The sequence below is a fragment of the Diospyros lotus genome, chromosome 6 (genome assembly GCF_014633365.1).
Source record: "Diospyros lotus cultivar Yz01 chromosome 6, ASM1463336v1, whole genome shotgun sequence".
In the NCBI taxonomy this organism is placed as follows: Eukaryota; Viridiplantae; Streptophyta; class Magnoliopsida; order Ericales; family Ebenaceae; genus Diospyros; species Diospyros lotus.
This window is the reverse complement of record NC_068343.1, coordinates 4854034-4870478: the sequence shown is the minus strand read 5'-3', so window position 1 is coordinate 4870478 and position 16445 is coordinate 4854034. Positions and strand designations below refer to the sequence as shown.

Here is a 16445-nt window from a genome sequence, read left to right as displayed (position 1 = left end):
AAGAGACAACAATAAGTGAGAGACATAATCTATTCCCCACTAACACATAATAATGATATTCATTTCAAATTTGAATTTGAATTTTGCAAGCCATGGAGAATGCATTAAAAAATGTTTTGAGAAACTTTTAGATAAATATTAAAAATGCAAAGCAAAAAACATCTCGGATATCTACTGACAGAGACATAGGTTTCGAAACATACTATATAGGTTTCGAAACATACCATCAAAGGTTTCGAAACACACATCTCTGGAAATGAAGTTTCGAAACATAATATATAGGTTTCGAAATATAGTTCAAAACCTGAAATAAATGCTAATACATAGATGTTTCGAAATAGTACATGCACTTGAAAACATTGAAAATATTTTCAAAGGGGTTTCGAAACATGCATAGAAACATGACAGATATTCAGAAACATTTACATGAAAGCACAATCCACAGCATGTATACATCACAGCTTATTTTATTTATATTTTACCTTTCATTTACTTTAATACGTAAATGTAAATAACGAAGTACCTCCTATTTGGATTCAATAAAAATATCTAGAAAATCAAAATCCAAAACAATAAGAAAGTAGATTTTGGATTTTAGTACAAACTTAGGATTTTGTGATTTTACCACCTCTAAAATATATACTTTCTATTTAATGAAAAATTTATTAAAAATCGTTTTAGCACTAATGAATGTTAGATATCAAATTATCGAGAGATAGTTTTTCAAAATAAAAATATTTTCATATATGTCTCCTTATAAGATACTAATCTTCTAGACTTAGTCAAAAATAGGGTTTTGAAATCTTGATACTTAAAATGCTTTTAGTTTTCATTTTCACAAAGAAATACATGATATTGAAATTGATGTACGTTGAAAATCATAATCTTGACTCATAACTTAGGGATTAAACCAATAAATGTTTTTCATCATTAAAACTAATGTACAAAAAGTACAACAACACTACTAATTAATTCCAGCGTATTACTTGTTTGCCACTTAACCTGTAAGGGCCCACTCCCGAATGTACCCGCTAGCATAGGACATTCGAAAGGAGGTCATCACAAGGATGATATAGAACAATACCTCATAATAAACACACACATTTATCTATTTTCACGCAGCGGAATATCAATAACTTTCGTTACAAACCAATGTTGATACATCTAGGCTCTTAGGCCATACAAACCGAATATGAGGCTCTAATGTAAAACAACAATTTAAAATCTCATCAATCTACCTCACCAAAACGCAACTAGGATCTCCGAGTTGAGTGCCTCTGTACACCACTACCCTTGGGTTGTAGTCCCACTGGACTCGCCCTTAATGACTGCTTTACCTTTACCTGGAATGGCATAAGAAGATCAAGTGAGCCACAAGGCTCAGCAAGTTCTAGTACAAAGGAGCAGTATGAAGAAAGAGAAATCATGATGACACCGAGAGGAGTGTACAACGACTTCATATCAATATTCAATTATATGAGTCGGAAATCATATCTCATAGAATTATAAATTTCAAATTTTTGTTCATGTATAATCATACAAGTGCATACATCATAAGTATAAATCCCATAGGCTCATAAGCCACGATGCAAAATATGCGTTAATCATCATATCAGTAAATCAACACATAACGTATCGAGCACAACCTGCCGGGCTATGGCCACCTCGTCCCGCGTCAGGCGCTCCTAGGGTACCCTTTATTTCCGCGCAAAATAATAAGTGCGCTAAGAACATATATATATGAGCATCATGTACATGTATGCATCATGTATGCATTTACCAGCAATGTAAAATTTAAATTCTCGTTCTCAATATACATTTAATACCATTGAAGAATGTTATGGCAAAAATTGTTATTTTTCCACCATACAATCGCTCTAATACATTAAGTAAATGTTTAATTAATATTAATAAAAATTTTCGGATGGGTACTGTAGCGGGGTACTATACGGATACGGTATGGTACTGTAGCAAGATACTGTATGTATACTGTACGAATATGGTATCATACTATAGCGAGATACTATATGGTATTGTATCGAGATACTGTATAGGTACTGTATGGTACTGTATCGAGATACTGTATAGGTACTGTATGGTACTGTATCGAGATACTGTATTGAGATACTATATAGGTACTGTATGGTACTGTATTGAGATACTGTATAGGTACTGTATCAAGATACTGTATAGGTACTATATTGAGATACTGTATAGGTACTGTATGGTACTGTATTGAGATACTGTATAGGTACTGTATTGAGATACTGTATAGGTACTATATGGTACTGTAGCATCCGAATTTTTTCACACATTAACTTGATATTTTTCCACAATTTCATGGGACATTCGGGTATAGACATTAATTATCCAGACATCATTCACATATAAGATATACCAATAAATACTCTACAATGAGCAATGAAGGTGAACAAACTCCCATCATAATGGAGGTGAAAAATGCCATTCACAGAATAATATTGGGGTGAATCAAACCCCTTTTGAGACATCAAATAGACTCACAATATTTAGGAATTTTATACTATGTAGATAAAAAAATTTAATAGAGATGCTACACATGGAAGGGGAGAAAAATAAAAGAAGAAGAAGAAATGATACTTGCCTGAGGATGAATAAATCAAGATGAAGCACCCGCACAGAAGCTCCAATTGCCACAGAAAATTTAACAGAATAGAAGCAGTAGAGAAGAAAAAGAATGCGTATTAGATGAGGAAGAAGAAGAAGAAGAAGAAGAAGAAGAAGAAGAAGAAGAAGAAGTCGGGAGGGAGAAGAAGAAAATGAGATAAAGAGAAAGAAAAAGAAGGTGTAAAAAAAGAAGTGAAAGAAGAAAGTAGGAGTAAAAGGAAAAAGAAGAAGTAAAAGGAGGAGTGAAAGAAGAAAGGAGAAGTAAAAGAGGGAGTGAAAAACAATAAAGAAGAAGTGAAAGAAAATGTGAAAGAAGAAAAAGAAATGGGGGTTGGGAAGTAATGATGCGTAGATGGTGGATGTCTTTTTTTTTTTTTTTTTTTTTTTTTTTTTTTTTTTTGTATTGGGCTTAAGCCCAAATAAATGGCCCATCTTCTATTTCCTTAAAGGCCCAAGCCCAACTCTTAGCCCATTTGCCTTAAATAAATTGAAGCCCAACTCATTATCCCATCCATTTAATTTAAACCCATACATACAAGCCCATAGATCTATTTCAACATTAAGAATCAAATTTGCTCAACTTATATAATAACTAAAATAAGTTAATATATCATTCTAAAATTCTAAACCTAATAATGGGTCGTTACAGTTTCTCCCCCCCTTCAAAGAATTTGGTCCCCAAATTCCTGTCTGGTCACTCGAATAGCTGGGGGAAAAGACACCTCATCTCCTCCTCGCGCTCCCAAGTAGCCTCATCTAAAGAGTGACGCTGCCACTGAATTTTAACAAATGGAATCGATCGATTTCGTAGCACTTTCTCTTTCCGCTCCAAAATACTAACAGGTTTCTCCTCGTATGTGACATCCTCCTTGACTTCTATAGTCTGATAGTCGATGATATGCTGGGGATCCGGCACGTACTTCCTTAACATGGACACATGGAAGACATTATGAACGCCAGCTAACTGTGGTGGCAAGGCCAACCTATAGGCCAAAGGGCCAACCCGTTCCAAGATTTCAAACGGTCCAATATAGCGAGGACTAAGCTTCCCCGACACCCCAAATCTGCGTACGCCCTTTATGGGCATCACTCTCAGCCATACGTGGTCCCCAGCTGAGAACTCCAAGTCTCGACGTCTTTTATCCGCATAGCTCTTTTGTCGGTCCTGTGCGACCTTCATTCTAGCCCTGATAATCCGAATCTTTTCTGATGTCTGCTCAACAATCTCTGGCCCCAATAATGCTCTGTCTCCAATCTCCTCCCAACAAATGGGTGATCTACACGGCCTGCCGTAAAGTGCCTCATAAGGCGGTATACCAATACTAGAGTGGTGACTGTTGTTGTAAGCGAATTCTACTAGTGGCAGATGATCATCCCAACTACCATGGAAATCCAACACACATGCCCTCAACATGTCCTCTAATGTCTGGATGGTCCTCTCTGACTGTCCATCTGTCTGAGGGTGGAACGCGGTACTAAACTTTAGCTTCGTCCCCAAAGCATCTTGCAACGCTCCCCAAAAGTGTGAAGTAAATCGAGGGTCCCGATCCGACACGATACTAGAGGGAACTCCATGTAATCTCACCACTTCCTCCACATATAACTTCGCAAGGTGGTTCAAACGGTAAGTCTTCTTAATCGGTAGGAAATGGGCTGATTTCGTCAAACGGTCTACTATCACCCAAATAGCATCGCACCCCTTCGTTGTCCTTGGTAGCCCTGACACGAAGTCCATGGATATGTTATCCCACTTCCACTCTGGAATGGGCAACGACCGTAGGAGACCTGCTGGTTTTTGATGTTCTGCCTTAACCTGCTGGCACACTGCACACTGGGATACATATCTTGCCACATCTCTCTTCAGACCATCCCACCAAAACTGCCTCCGTAGATTCTGATACATCTTCGTCGTGCCGGGGTGAATCGTATAGCGGGACTTATGAGCCTCTGCCAAAATCTCGTTCCTGATCTCCGCATCATCTGGTACACAAATCCGATCTTGGAATAGTAGCATCCCATCGCCCCTTTGGCCGAAACCCACTGGGGAAAACTTCCCCACATCTGCTAAGATCTGGGCCAACTTCACATCGTGTGATTGTTGCACCCTAATATGTTCCATCACATCAGGTTGTATCCTTAGGTACGAACAATACCCCGTAGGTCTCTCTTCGGGTCCAGAGATAGATAACTCCCCCATCTGACTCAAAAGCATCCATTCCTGGGTCTTCATAGCCGCCATATAAGCCCCTCGGCGACTCAATGCGTCGGCCACCACGTTGGCCTTCCCCGGATGGTACAAGATCTCACAATCATAGTCCTTCAACAGCTCCATCCACCTACGTTGCCTCATGTTCAACTCCTTCTGGGAGAAAAGGTACTTTAAACTTTTATGGTCAGTATAAATCTCCACCTTCTCTCCATAAAGGTAATGCCTCCAAATCTCGAGAGCAAACACTACTGCCTCTAACTCCAAGTCATGGGTAGGGTAGTTCACCTCATGTTTCTTCAATTGTCTCGAGGCATAGGCATTCACTCGTCCATCCTGCATCAATACACATCCGAGACCTGAGTGTGACGCATCACTGAAGATGGAAAATGTCTCTCCACTCCTAGGAATAGCCAATACTGGTGCTGAGGTTAGCCTCTTCTTCAACTCCTCAAAGCTACGCTCACAAGCCTCGTTCCATTCGTACTTGACTCCCTTCCGAGTCAACTTTGTCATAGGAGATGAAAGCCTAGAGAAACCCTCAATGAATCTTCTGTAGTAACCTGCTAGCCCCAAAAAGCTCCTGATGCCAGTCACTGTAGTCGGTTGTGGCCACTCAATCACTGCCTTCACTTTTTCAGGGTCTACTGAAATACCCTCACCAGATACTACGTGTCCCAAGAAGGCAACCTGTCGCTGCCAAAAATCACACTTACTGAACTTGGCATACAACTGCTTCTCCCTCAGCCTCTGCAATGCCAGCCTAAGGTGGGTCTCATGGTTCTCCAAACTCGGCGAGTAGATGAGTATGTCATCAATTAACACTATAACAAAGCTATCCAAATACTCTCTAAACACCCTGTTCATCAAATCCATGAAGACTACCGGGGCATTAGTCAACCCAAATGGCATGACCACAAACTCGTAATGGCCGTACCTAGTGCGAAAAGCAGTCTTCTTTACATCTTCTTCTCTGACCCTCACTTGATGGTATCCAGACCTCAAGTCAATCTTCGAAAAGACGGATGCTCCACGTAACTGGTCCAACAAGTCATCAACACGGGGGAGGGGATATTTGTTCTTCAACGTCACCTGATTCAACTGCCGGTAGTCAATGCATAATCTCATGGATCCATCCTTCTTCCTCACGAATAAAACTGGAGCACCCCAAGATGAGGCACTCGGGCGGATGAATCCCTTCTCAATCAATTCCTCCAACTGCACCTTTAGCTCTTTCAATTCATTTGGAGCCATTCTGTAAGGAGCCCTAGAAACTGGCTGCGTACCTGGTACTAAGTCAATAGAGAACTCAACCTCCCTCGATGGCGGCAATCCTGGCAACTCTTCAGGAAATACATCGGGAAATTCACAGACCACCGGAATATCTGGCAATTCCATCTTGTCCTCATTATCAGTCGTCACTAAAGCCAAATATGCCTCGCAACCATGTCGCATTAATTTCTCCGCCTTCATCACCGAAATCAAGGGTGTGGAGCTCATTGGTTTAATGCCTCTATACACAACAATTGGCTGATGAGGCAACTCAAAATGAATTACCTTGTGCCGACAATCAACCTTAGCATAGTGTTGGGATAGCCAGTCCATGCCCAAAATAAGATCAAAATCTTTTATGTCTAGCACCACCAAATTCCCCGGAAACTCCTTATCGTGCACTATGATTTTACAATCCCTATACACCTCACTACCCACCATTTTCGTATCTCCCGGAGTAGTTACAATCAAATAATATGATAACAATGTACTGAAAATTGGAATATGACATACCACCCGAGGTGCAACAAAAGAGTGTGTGGATCCCGTATCAAATAAAACACAAACATCAATATCATATAAGGATAAGATACCTTGCACTGTGTCCTTCCCTTGCTCTGCTTCAGCTGTAGTCAAGGCGAACACTCGCCCCTGGATGTGGGGTCTATCAGCATCTGCGGTGCTCTGTCCTGATGGTAGTGCCAATGATGGTGCCATCCCCTGAAGTCTAGGCACTGACTGCCTCTGCCCAGATCTATCACTCTGATACCCCGGCCTTTGGCCTCCTCGCTGGGGTGGCACTGAACAAACGTTGGCCTTATGGCCCTTGCGCCCACATTTAAAACATGTCACCTCCTGGCTGCCTGCTCTACCTGACCCCTGAGGGCAGTCCCTCTGTACGTGCCCCGCCTGACCACAAGTGTAACATGTCACCCCTCTGTCATAGCGGCATGGGTCACGATGCCTTTTTCCACATGTCTTGCATGGGGGGATGTCTGGCGTGCCTCTCGAAGGCCCTGGTGCACCCTTCCTCTTCCTGTCATTGCCCTGTCCCTGGGCTGAGCCTGACCCCCTAGTAGCTGTCAGGGCTGCTCTCAGCTCGCTCCTCTCCCTCTCAATGATGTATGCCCGATGTACCAGTGTAGAATAGTTAGTGAACTGCGCACCTGCCAGCTGAAATCGAATCTCCACTCGCAACCCTCTCAAGAACTTGGTCGCTTTCTTCTCATCAGTGTCTACTAACTCGGGGGCAAAGCGTGCTAGGGAGGTGAACTCCTCCTCATACTGAGCCACTGACATGTTGCCCTGGGTCAACTCGATGAACTCGTATGTCTTCTGGATACGAACCCAGGCGGGAAAATAATTGGCGTTGAAGAGCTCCCTAAATTCAGCCCAAGATGGCTCCCTGTTCCTGAATCGCAGTCTGGCCGTCTCCCACCATCTCTCAGCTGCTCCCCGAAGTAGGTATGTGGCCAGCTATACCTTCTGTGCATCAGTGCATCCTATGGTCCGCAGATGTTTCTCTATTGCCATCAGCCACTTTTCTGCAACCAGAACGTCATTTCCCCCTCTGAATTCCGATGGCCTGAGTGCCATGAAGTTCCTCACCAACTGACTGCCAGCATTACCATCCATACCATGAGGCTCAACCTCCTGCTGCACTGGGTTCGACGTCTGACCACTAACATTTTCTTGTAAGACTGGCTCATTCCCTGCTACGGCGGCGCCTGTCCTGGCCTGCCCTGATGGGCCATGAATTCCTCGAAATGCCTCAACATGGAAGCCATCGTGCCCCTCAACTCACTAACCTCTTGGCGCAACTCTGCCACTGAATCTGTAGGAATAGGCGATGCTGGGGGTGGTGTAGGGTTAAATACAGGTGCAGGCTCCGGAATGGGATCAGGACCTGGAGCAAGAATTGCCCGGTTGCCTTGGGCGCGTGTCGGCTGCCTTCCTCGACGTCCACTCATTTCCTGTACAACCAAAAGACCTTTTAGTACTCCATCTTAACTTAGTCTCACTAGACTACTAAACACACATCTACTCTACCCACCAATCCTAAGTGTACAGAGACTCTCCTCACTCCTATACCTAACCTGGCTCTGATACCAAAACTGTAAGGGCCCACTCCCGAATGTACCCGCTAGCATAGGACATTCGAAAGGAGGTCATCACAAGGATGATATAGAACAATACCTCATAATAAACACACACATTTATCTATTTTCACGCAGCGGAATATCAATAACTTTCGTTACAAACCAATGTTGATACATCTAGGCTCTTAGGCCATACAAACCGAATATGAGGCTCTAATGTAAAACAACAATTTAAAATCTCATCAATCTACCTCACCAAAACGCAACTAGGATCTCCGAGTTGAGTGCCTCTGTACACCACTACCCTTGGGTTGTAGTCCCACTGGACTCGCCCTTAATGACTGCTTTACCTTTACCTGGAATGGCATAAGAAGATCAAGTGAGCCACAAGGCTCAGCAAGTTCTAGTACAAAGGAGCAGTATGAAGAAAGAGAAATCATGATGACACCGAGAGGAGTGTACAACGACTTCATATCAATATTCAATTATATGAGTCGGAAATCATATCTCATAGAATTATAAATTTCAAATTTTTGTTCATGTATAATCATACAAGTGCATACATCATAAGTATAAATCCCATAGGCTCATAAGCCACGATGCAAAATATGCGTTAATCATCATATCAGTAAATCAACACATAACGTATCGAGCACAACCTGCCGGGCTATGGCCACCTCGTCCCGCGTCAGGCGCTCCTAGGGTACCCTTTATTTCCGCGCAAAATAATAAGTGCGCTAAGAACATATATATATGAGCATCATGTACATGTATGCATCATGTATGCATTTACCAGCAATGTAAAATTTAAATTCTCGTTCTCAATATACATTTAATACCATTGAAGAATGTTATGGCAAAAATTGTTATTTTTCCACCATACAATCGCTCTAATACATTAAGTAAATGTTTAATTAATATTAATAAAAATTTTCGGATGGGTACTGTAGCGGGGTACTATACGGATACGGTATGGTACTGTAGCAAGATACTGTATGTATACTGTACGAATATGGTATCATACTATAGCGAGATACTATATGGTATTGTATCGAGATACTGTATAGGTACTGTATGGTACTGTATCGAGATACTGTATAGGTACTGTATGGTACTGTATCGAGATACTGTATTGAGATACTATATAGGTACTGTATGGTACTGTATTGAGATACTGTATAGGTACTGTATCAAGATACTGTATAGGTACTATATTGAGATACTGTATAGGTACTGTATGGTACTGTATTGAGATACTGTATAGGTACTGTATTGAGATACTGTATAGGTACTATATGGTACTGTAGCATCCGAATTTTTTCACACATTAACTTGATATTTTTCCACAATTTCATGGGACATTCGGGTATAGACATTAATTATCCAGACATCATTCACATATAAGATATACCAATAAATACTCTACAATGAGCAATGAAGGTGAACAAACTCCCATCATAATGGAGGTGAAAAATGCCATTCACAGAATAATATTGGGGTGAATCAAACCCCTTTTGAGACATCAAATAGACTCACAATATTTAGGAATTTTATACTATGTAGATAAAAAAATTTAATAGAGATGCTACACATGGAAGGGGAGAAAAATAAAAGAAGAAGAAGAAAGGATACTTGCCTGAGGATGAATAAATCAAGATGAAGCACCCGCACAGAAGCTCCAATTGCCACAGAAAATTTAACAGAATAGAAGCAGTAGAGAAGAAAAAGAATGCGTATTAGATGAGGAAGAAGAAGAAGAAGAAGAAGAAGAAGAAGAAGAAGAAGTCGGGAGGGAGAAGAAGAAAATGAGATAAAGAGAAAGAAAAAGAAGGTGTAAAAAAAGAAGTGAAAGAAGAAAGTAGGAGTAAAAGGAAAAAGAAGAAGTAAAAGGAGGAGTGAAAGAAGAAAGGAGAAGTAAAAGAGGGAGTGAAAAACAATAAAGAAGAAGTGAAAGAAAAGGTGAAAGAAGAAAAAGAAATGGGGGTTGGGAAGTAATGATGCGTAGATGGTGGATGTCTTTTTTTTTTTTTTTGTATTGGGCTTAAGCCCAAATAAATGGCCCATCTTCTATTTCCTTAAAGGCCCAAGCCCAACTCTTAGCCCATTTGCCTTAAATAAATTGAAGCCCAACTCATTATCCCATCCATTTAATTTAAACCCATACATACAAGCTCATAGATCTATTTCAACATTAAGAATCAAATTTGCTCAACTTATATAATAACTAAAATAAGTTAATATATCATTCTAAAATTCTAAACCCAATAATGGGTCGTTACATAACCTATGTCCTAAGGATAAATTTGTGATTTCTCGATAAACCCAACCTTATTTAGAGTATTAAAATTAGTATGAGACGAGGATTATTTATGTCCACTTGTGTTGAAAGTTAGACGTAGTATTTAACTTTATAATTTATGGTGTTAGGTTTATGTTTATAAATAGAGATGTAATCTCAGCTTATGTTATTAAGAAAAAGTATTTTTTTTTAAATAAGTGAAAAACTTCTGCTAGGTAAATAAGAATATTTTTTATATTAAAAATTTAGAATTAATCTTCTTGCGTGGTCTCTTGCTGTTTGTATTGCCAATTTCGACAGATGAGATAAATTACAAATAAAATTTTTATCTCATTACACAAAATAAAAAATTGAACTCACTGCTTACTACAAGTCCTAATTTATTGTGTCTCATTCATTGGAAATTTGGCTCCGTGACATGGTGGCTTCTGTCACAAGGTTGGCTATTGTTCTCGCATAATGTTTTGTCTTATTATATAAATTGATTTTTTATTTTTAAATGTCAAGTACATAACTCTATTAAAAAGGGTATTTAAATAAAAAATATTAGAGATTCAATAAAAATTCATATTAAATAACTAAACATAATTATTTATTAATTATACAGTTTATAATAATGAGATCATAAACTGTATCACTCTTTTTTTTTTTTTCTCTTTCAGTTGCTCTTTTACCTTTGTTGGGCTTCAAGTGGTAGCTAAGATTTGCGCATTAACGACACTAATGGTACCTCAATATAGTTGACTGTGATTGGTTTTTCTTTAGTGTTTTTAAATTAAAAGAGTTAAGAAAAATAAAGAGTAAAATTGTCATTTTACTCAATTCGTTAATCAAAAAAATTAAGGTGCCATTATAATTAGAATGACAAATTTGACAAGTATTTATTATAATTATCTCAATTAATTTCATAATCCATTTTGTTAATTAAGTACACACAAACTTTAGTGTTACCAACCACTAAAGCTTTTTTTATATATTTTTAAAAAAAAAGATAAATTATACTCAATAGTCTCAATATTTAACAAAAAAAGAAGAAGATATTTTGACATCTATAAAATATAACAAATATTTTTATATTTTAATTAAATATAAAGTAGAAGAGTAATATTTCAAAATTATAAGATAGAACGCGTAATTTAGTGATACTTTAGATAACAGCTCAAGTGCTATGTTATATAACCTGTCATTCTTAAATTACTTGGTCTTTAGTGTATTCATTATTGTTACGCCTCTCAAAATAATTAAAATAATAATAAGTTCAGGAAGAAGAAATGTCACGTGGCAGTTCTTGGGACTGCCACATAACGGACCCTCAAGATGCCACATGGGAAGCCAATTAGCCCATCATGCAGCGGGGACGGGGACCTCCACGCACGGCCATTTCGTGCAGCCAAGAGAGGGGGCCCTAGGCAGCGTGGCCAAGGAAAAGCGGCCAAACAATGGTCAAACAATGCTCGTTTTCCCTTTGTTGCCACACGGCGGCGTGGCCAAGGAAAAGAGGGCCTCCAACCTTGAAATACGTCTCTCGGGTGTACTCTCATACTCTTGAGAGACCCCTCTCAGGGGTACTACACACTCTCGAGAAAGGTCCGTTGAGGGTGTCTAATGCATGTTTACCTTGCGTATCCTCACATGCCCACTCGATCACCTCATTGTATGTTTACGCATGCCAACGCCCATGTTTGTACTTACCTTCGAGTGAAGGTCACCAAGGGCACCACGATTGCATTTGTGTGCCTCGCGCTCAACACATCTTAAAGAATCGGTCAAAACTACCCTCGCGAGACTTGGTTAAAGCCTCTCTAAAATTCTTGCCAAGAAAATTAGGCTACTCGACACATGGTTGCCCTTCCCATCGCTATAAATAAGGGATCTCTTTCCTTCATTCGATATGCGATCTTTCTTCTTTTTGCATTTTACTATTCTACACTTTCAAGGAATTAACTTAAGCATCAGAGGGTTTGCACAAAATCCTCACCCACGCCCCTGACCAATTTTTTTTTTGGATAGGTCATTCGTTGCTCTCAATCTAGCTGAGGGACTTATCCATTGTTGTTACTTCTCTCGAGAGACTCATCCATCGTTATCGCTCCACCTCGAGAGAGTCATCCATCAGCGATTTTTCATCTAAAAAATTATTGTTATAATCGAGTAATAATAATTATAAATGTCTTTATTTAGTTAAGATTCTTAATTTTAGAAAATAATGATTATTTTTATTTACCTGTTCGTTATGCCATATTAATAACACATTTGGTATATTATCTAATATAGAATTTAAAATGATTATTTTTGCGCGATTTCTATGTTCATGTTCTCGATTACTTGAAGATAGATAAATTATAAATGTGAAGTTTTGTCTCATTACATAAAAAAAAATTCAAACTCACGAAATCAATCAAAAAAAAGGATTAAAATGATCAAAGAACAGAGGAATTAAACAACGGGTTCACACCCAGATTAACAATCCTTGGACATACGTACACTAACGAAGACTTCCAAGAAAGTGGTGTGGATTGGCTATAAGTGTTAAAAGGAGGAAGCAAATGTAAACAAGAAATAATCATATCACCGGCCATGAGCTCTGGTCGCAATAACACGGGCATGCATGCATGTTCTTCAAATTCTTTCTGTATCTCTCCGCGATCTCATTCTCATTGCCGTAAAAGTGTATTAGCGTGGCATTTTGCTTGGATTAATCAAAAACCATTGCAAAATCCATCAATCCACTTGGGGGCGTGTGAGATTGTTTCTTTTTTTTTTTTCTTTTCATTTTCATTCTTTTCTCCCTTTACAAAAATTTCACATTTTTCAGTTATTATTTCTCGGAGTTTCCAAATTTTAGTGTCCTCTTCTCTTGCCACGTGGTTAACGAGAAAGTAAGTAGAAACATGAAGCGGACAAATCCTTTTTAAGTTTTATCTTTATTTTTTTTTCATATATATTAATCTTATTGCCCACTCATTTGAGAAAATATCTATAGATAATTAAATATCCAAACCGAATACTTCTTTACGATATGCAGGAGTAAACTTTAATGTAATTTTTTACTTTTTTGGTATGATAAAAATATCTGAAAGTAATAAAAATATTCTCTTACAGCCTCAAGAATGAATAAAATCAAAAACCTCAATGCTGGCAGGCAGGCAGGCAGGCAGGTTGGCTTTAACAACATGAAGTAGTAACAAGAAGCTAGAGTATTATTGATCTTATGTTTGTATAGATAGATGCAAACAAATTTACAAATACACACAATTTTCAGTAACAATGAGTAGAGCAACCCAGGTATAAGTGTACCAGATTGGTTCTTTAAGAAGAAGAAGAAGAAGAAGAAGAACGGCCTTGACTTCTCTACATCTTCAGCATGAACAACTTATTATTAGACAAACCACATAATTGATCATCTCAGTGACAGTAGTGGCCAAACCAGCAGAGTTTCCCTCCCCCTTCATATCCCATTTCATCGTCACCTCGGCTGTGGATCCACCAGAGTAGATTGGTAAGTGAGTTGCCATCGTCGAACCCTTTCAAGTTCCTGATCTTCCTCAAAGCACCTTCCTTGTCGTAAATCCCTTCCAAAGCATACACAAATCCCTTCCATCCTTCTGACACTCCCTCTCTTGCCAGGGCCGGCATCGTCCATGTTACAAGCTCTCTCACGAAGTCAATTTCAGAGAAGAGGATTTCGCTAATTGGCAGTAGAGGCAAGAGTTGAATCCCCAGCCTGCATTCCCTCCAGCCGGCTGGAGCGAACCAGAGGCCACTGTCCCTCTTATTAGCCCACAATACCCCCACTACTCTGTTATCTCTTGTGAAATCTTCTGGATATAAACTGTCTCCCTCTCTCACATGCCACCATGTTCGAGCTGAATGGATCTCCATCGCTGCCAGCGTCGATCCAGTGGCAACCAGGTGGCCGTCTCCATAAGCCAGCCCCATCAGCGCTGCCGAGTAATACGCATTCACCGCCTCGCTCGTGCTCTCCTGATTTCTCCCGTCTGCAAATTCAGTCAGCCCTCCAGCCCACGAATGCAATTTCCACAAATCGAAGCATCTCAACCGGGGATAACTTGAATTCCCTCGCTTGCTCAAGTTCATAAAATCCGCCACGAGCGCATATGCTTGAGGCCTGTACTTTCTCCCCCAGGCCGGATCAATCTTAGCAAGCACTGCAATTGCATAAACAAAGTGTCCCAGCTGGTAATGGTGATCATTGTAGACTCCAAACCCGAAATCAGCCCCCGAGTCCAAAGAACCTCGTTTGGTCAGAATACCGCCCCATTTCCCATCATACACGAAACCATTCGCCCTAAACGTTCCATCCAGCCATGGCTCCATTGAATCCTTCAAGAACTTACTGACAACCGGGATTACACCAAGAAAACACACTTCTTCTGCAATCAAAGCCAATCTTGCAGCTCTTGCAATCTGTTTGCCGTAAAAATAGGACGATGTTGTCGATATTGTTGCTGACTTGAGAGCCTCGGCATCTTTGCTAAGCGCCTTAATAATTTCAGGAAAGGACTCTTCTTTGATACCTCCGATTGAGTGCCAGGTTACGGAAACAGGGTCAGTTTTCAATGCCCATGAATCTCCAACAACGCCCACAAGCTCACCATCGATGCTTTTGTACTTGAAATCATCCAAAACAATGGCGCCACAATCACTGCCCGAGAGAAGCCGAAGATGGAGAGGGTGAGCCAGCATGAGCAGATCTCCCCACCCTTTTTTCTGCCATTTGTACTCCACACAGAATGGCTTCGTAAACGCGGCTTCGCCAGACACAGGATAACAAGAACTGAACCGATCGAGTATCGCTTCGGATCGGGGATCCGAATCGGGAAGAACAGCAATCCGGATTCTGCCGGTGAACCCGCCGCAACTGATCCTGGAAACGTCGTGGGTAAGGCTAATCGGCGAAGAGGAATACAACAGCCATGTCTGGTTGTTGTTGAGCTTGATGGTGTATTTGGTGAGGGAAGTGTTGGAATAGAACTCAAGAATGGCGTGAATGGTCGAAATCGAGAGGGAAACGTTGGCGGCGGCTACGCAGGTCAAGTAAGGGCTTCCTCGGACGAGGAAGAACCGGAGATTGCTCGACGGGAGGTCGAGGGTTACGCTGAGATCGCTGAAAGAGGAGACAACGTGGTTCGAGATCGGTTCGGAGACTTCTGAAGCGGAGACGGTGAGATCGGCGTTGAAGACCTGGTAGGTGAAGGCGGAGTTGGAGAAGAGAGACGGGTAGCAGAGAGAGAGAGATGAGAGAGAAGATTTAACGAGGTAGGGGTGGAAGTACTCGGGTTGGTCGCCATTTTTGAGGACGAAGTTCTGGAAAAAGGAGTTGGTAGGGAGAGGGGAGGAGAGAAGGTGAGGAGAGAAGAAGGGTGAGGGGTCGGGGAGGACAGTGGACTGGGTTTGGGGGAAGAGGAACGGGTGGGTCGGCCGCGGTGGGGGCTCAACGGGCAGCGGAGCAGGAGGAGAGGGAGGAGGAGGAGAGGGAGGCGGAGGCGGGGGCTGGGGCTGGGGCGGGCGACGTTTCTTCTTTCCGATTACGCGTCTGAATTCTCTATCGATTTTCCTGAGCATGGTGGCCTATATTTATTTATAAATAAATGATTAATAAAGGCGAGTCGAGTCTGGCCGAGTTGAGTTGACTAATTTAGGCAATGGAGATGGGAGAGAGGGAAAGACAAAGAGTTGGGTTGAGATGACAAATTTAGTGCTTGGAGGGTGACAAGTTTGAATTGAATTGGAAGTGAAGTTTATGGATTAATATGAGGAAAGAAAGGGAATAAATTTGGGAGGAGTCTTGCAGGAAAAGAAAGTCATATTTTCATTTTTGGAAATTCCATTTCAACTCAAATGGTTTTTCTATTTTTATATCAAGGAATTCATTAACTTAATTTTTGACTCAAAGGCTTCA

At 40.6% G+C, this 16445-nt stretch overlaps 1 protein-coding gene across 1 annotated transcript; it reads right to left on the bottom strand.

Annotated features, from left to right (window-relative positions):
• Nucleotides 1–13701: 13701 nt before the first annotated feature.
• On the bottom strand, nucleotides 13702–16126 carry LOC127804693 (probable endo-1,3(4)-beta-glucanase ARB_01444). Its single transcript, XM_052341629.1, has one exon. It carries the CDS (start codon nucleotides 16106–16108, stop codon nucleotides 13928–13930), a length of 2181 nt encoding a protein of 726 aa, XP_052197589.1. The 5' UTR covers nucleotides 16109–16126; the 3' UTR covers nucleotides 13702–13927.
• Nucleotides 16127–16445: the final 319 nt, after the last annotated feature.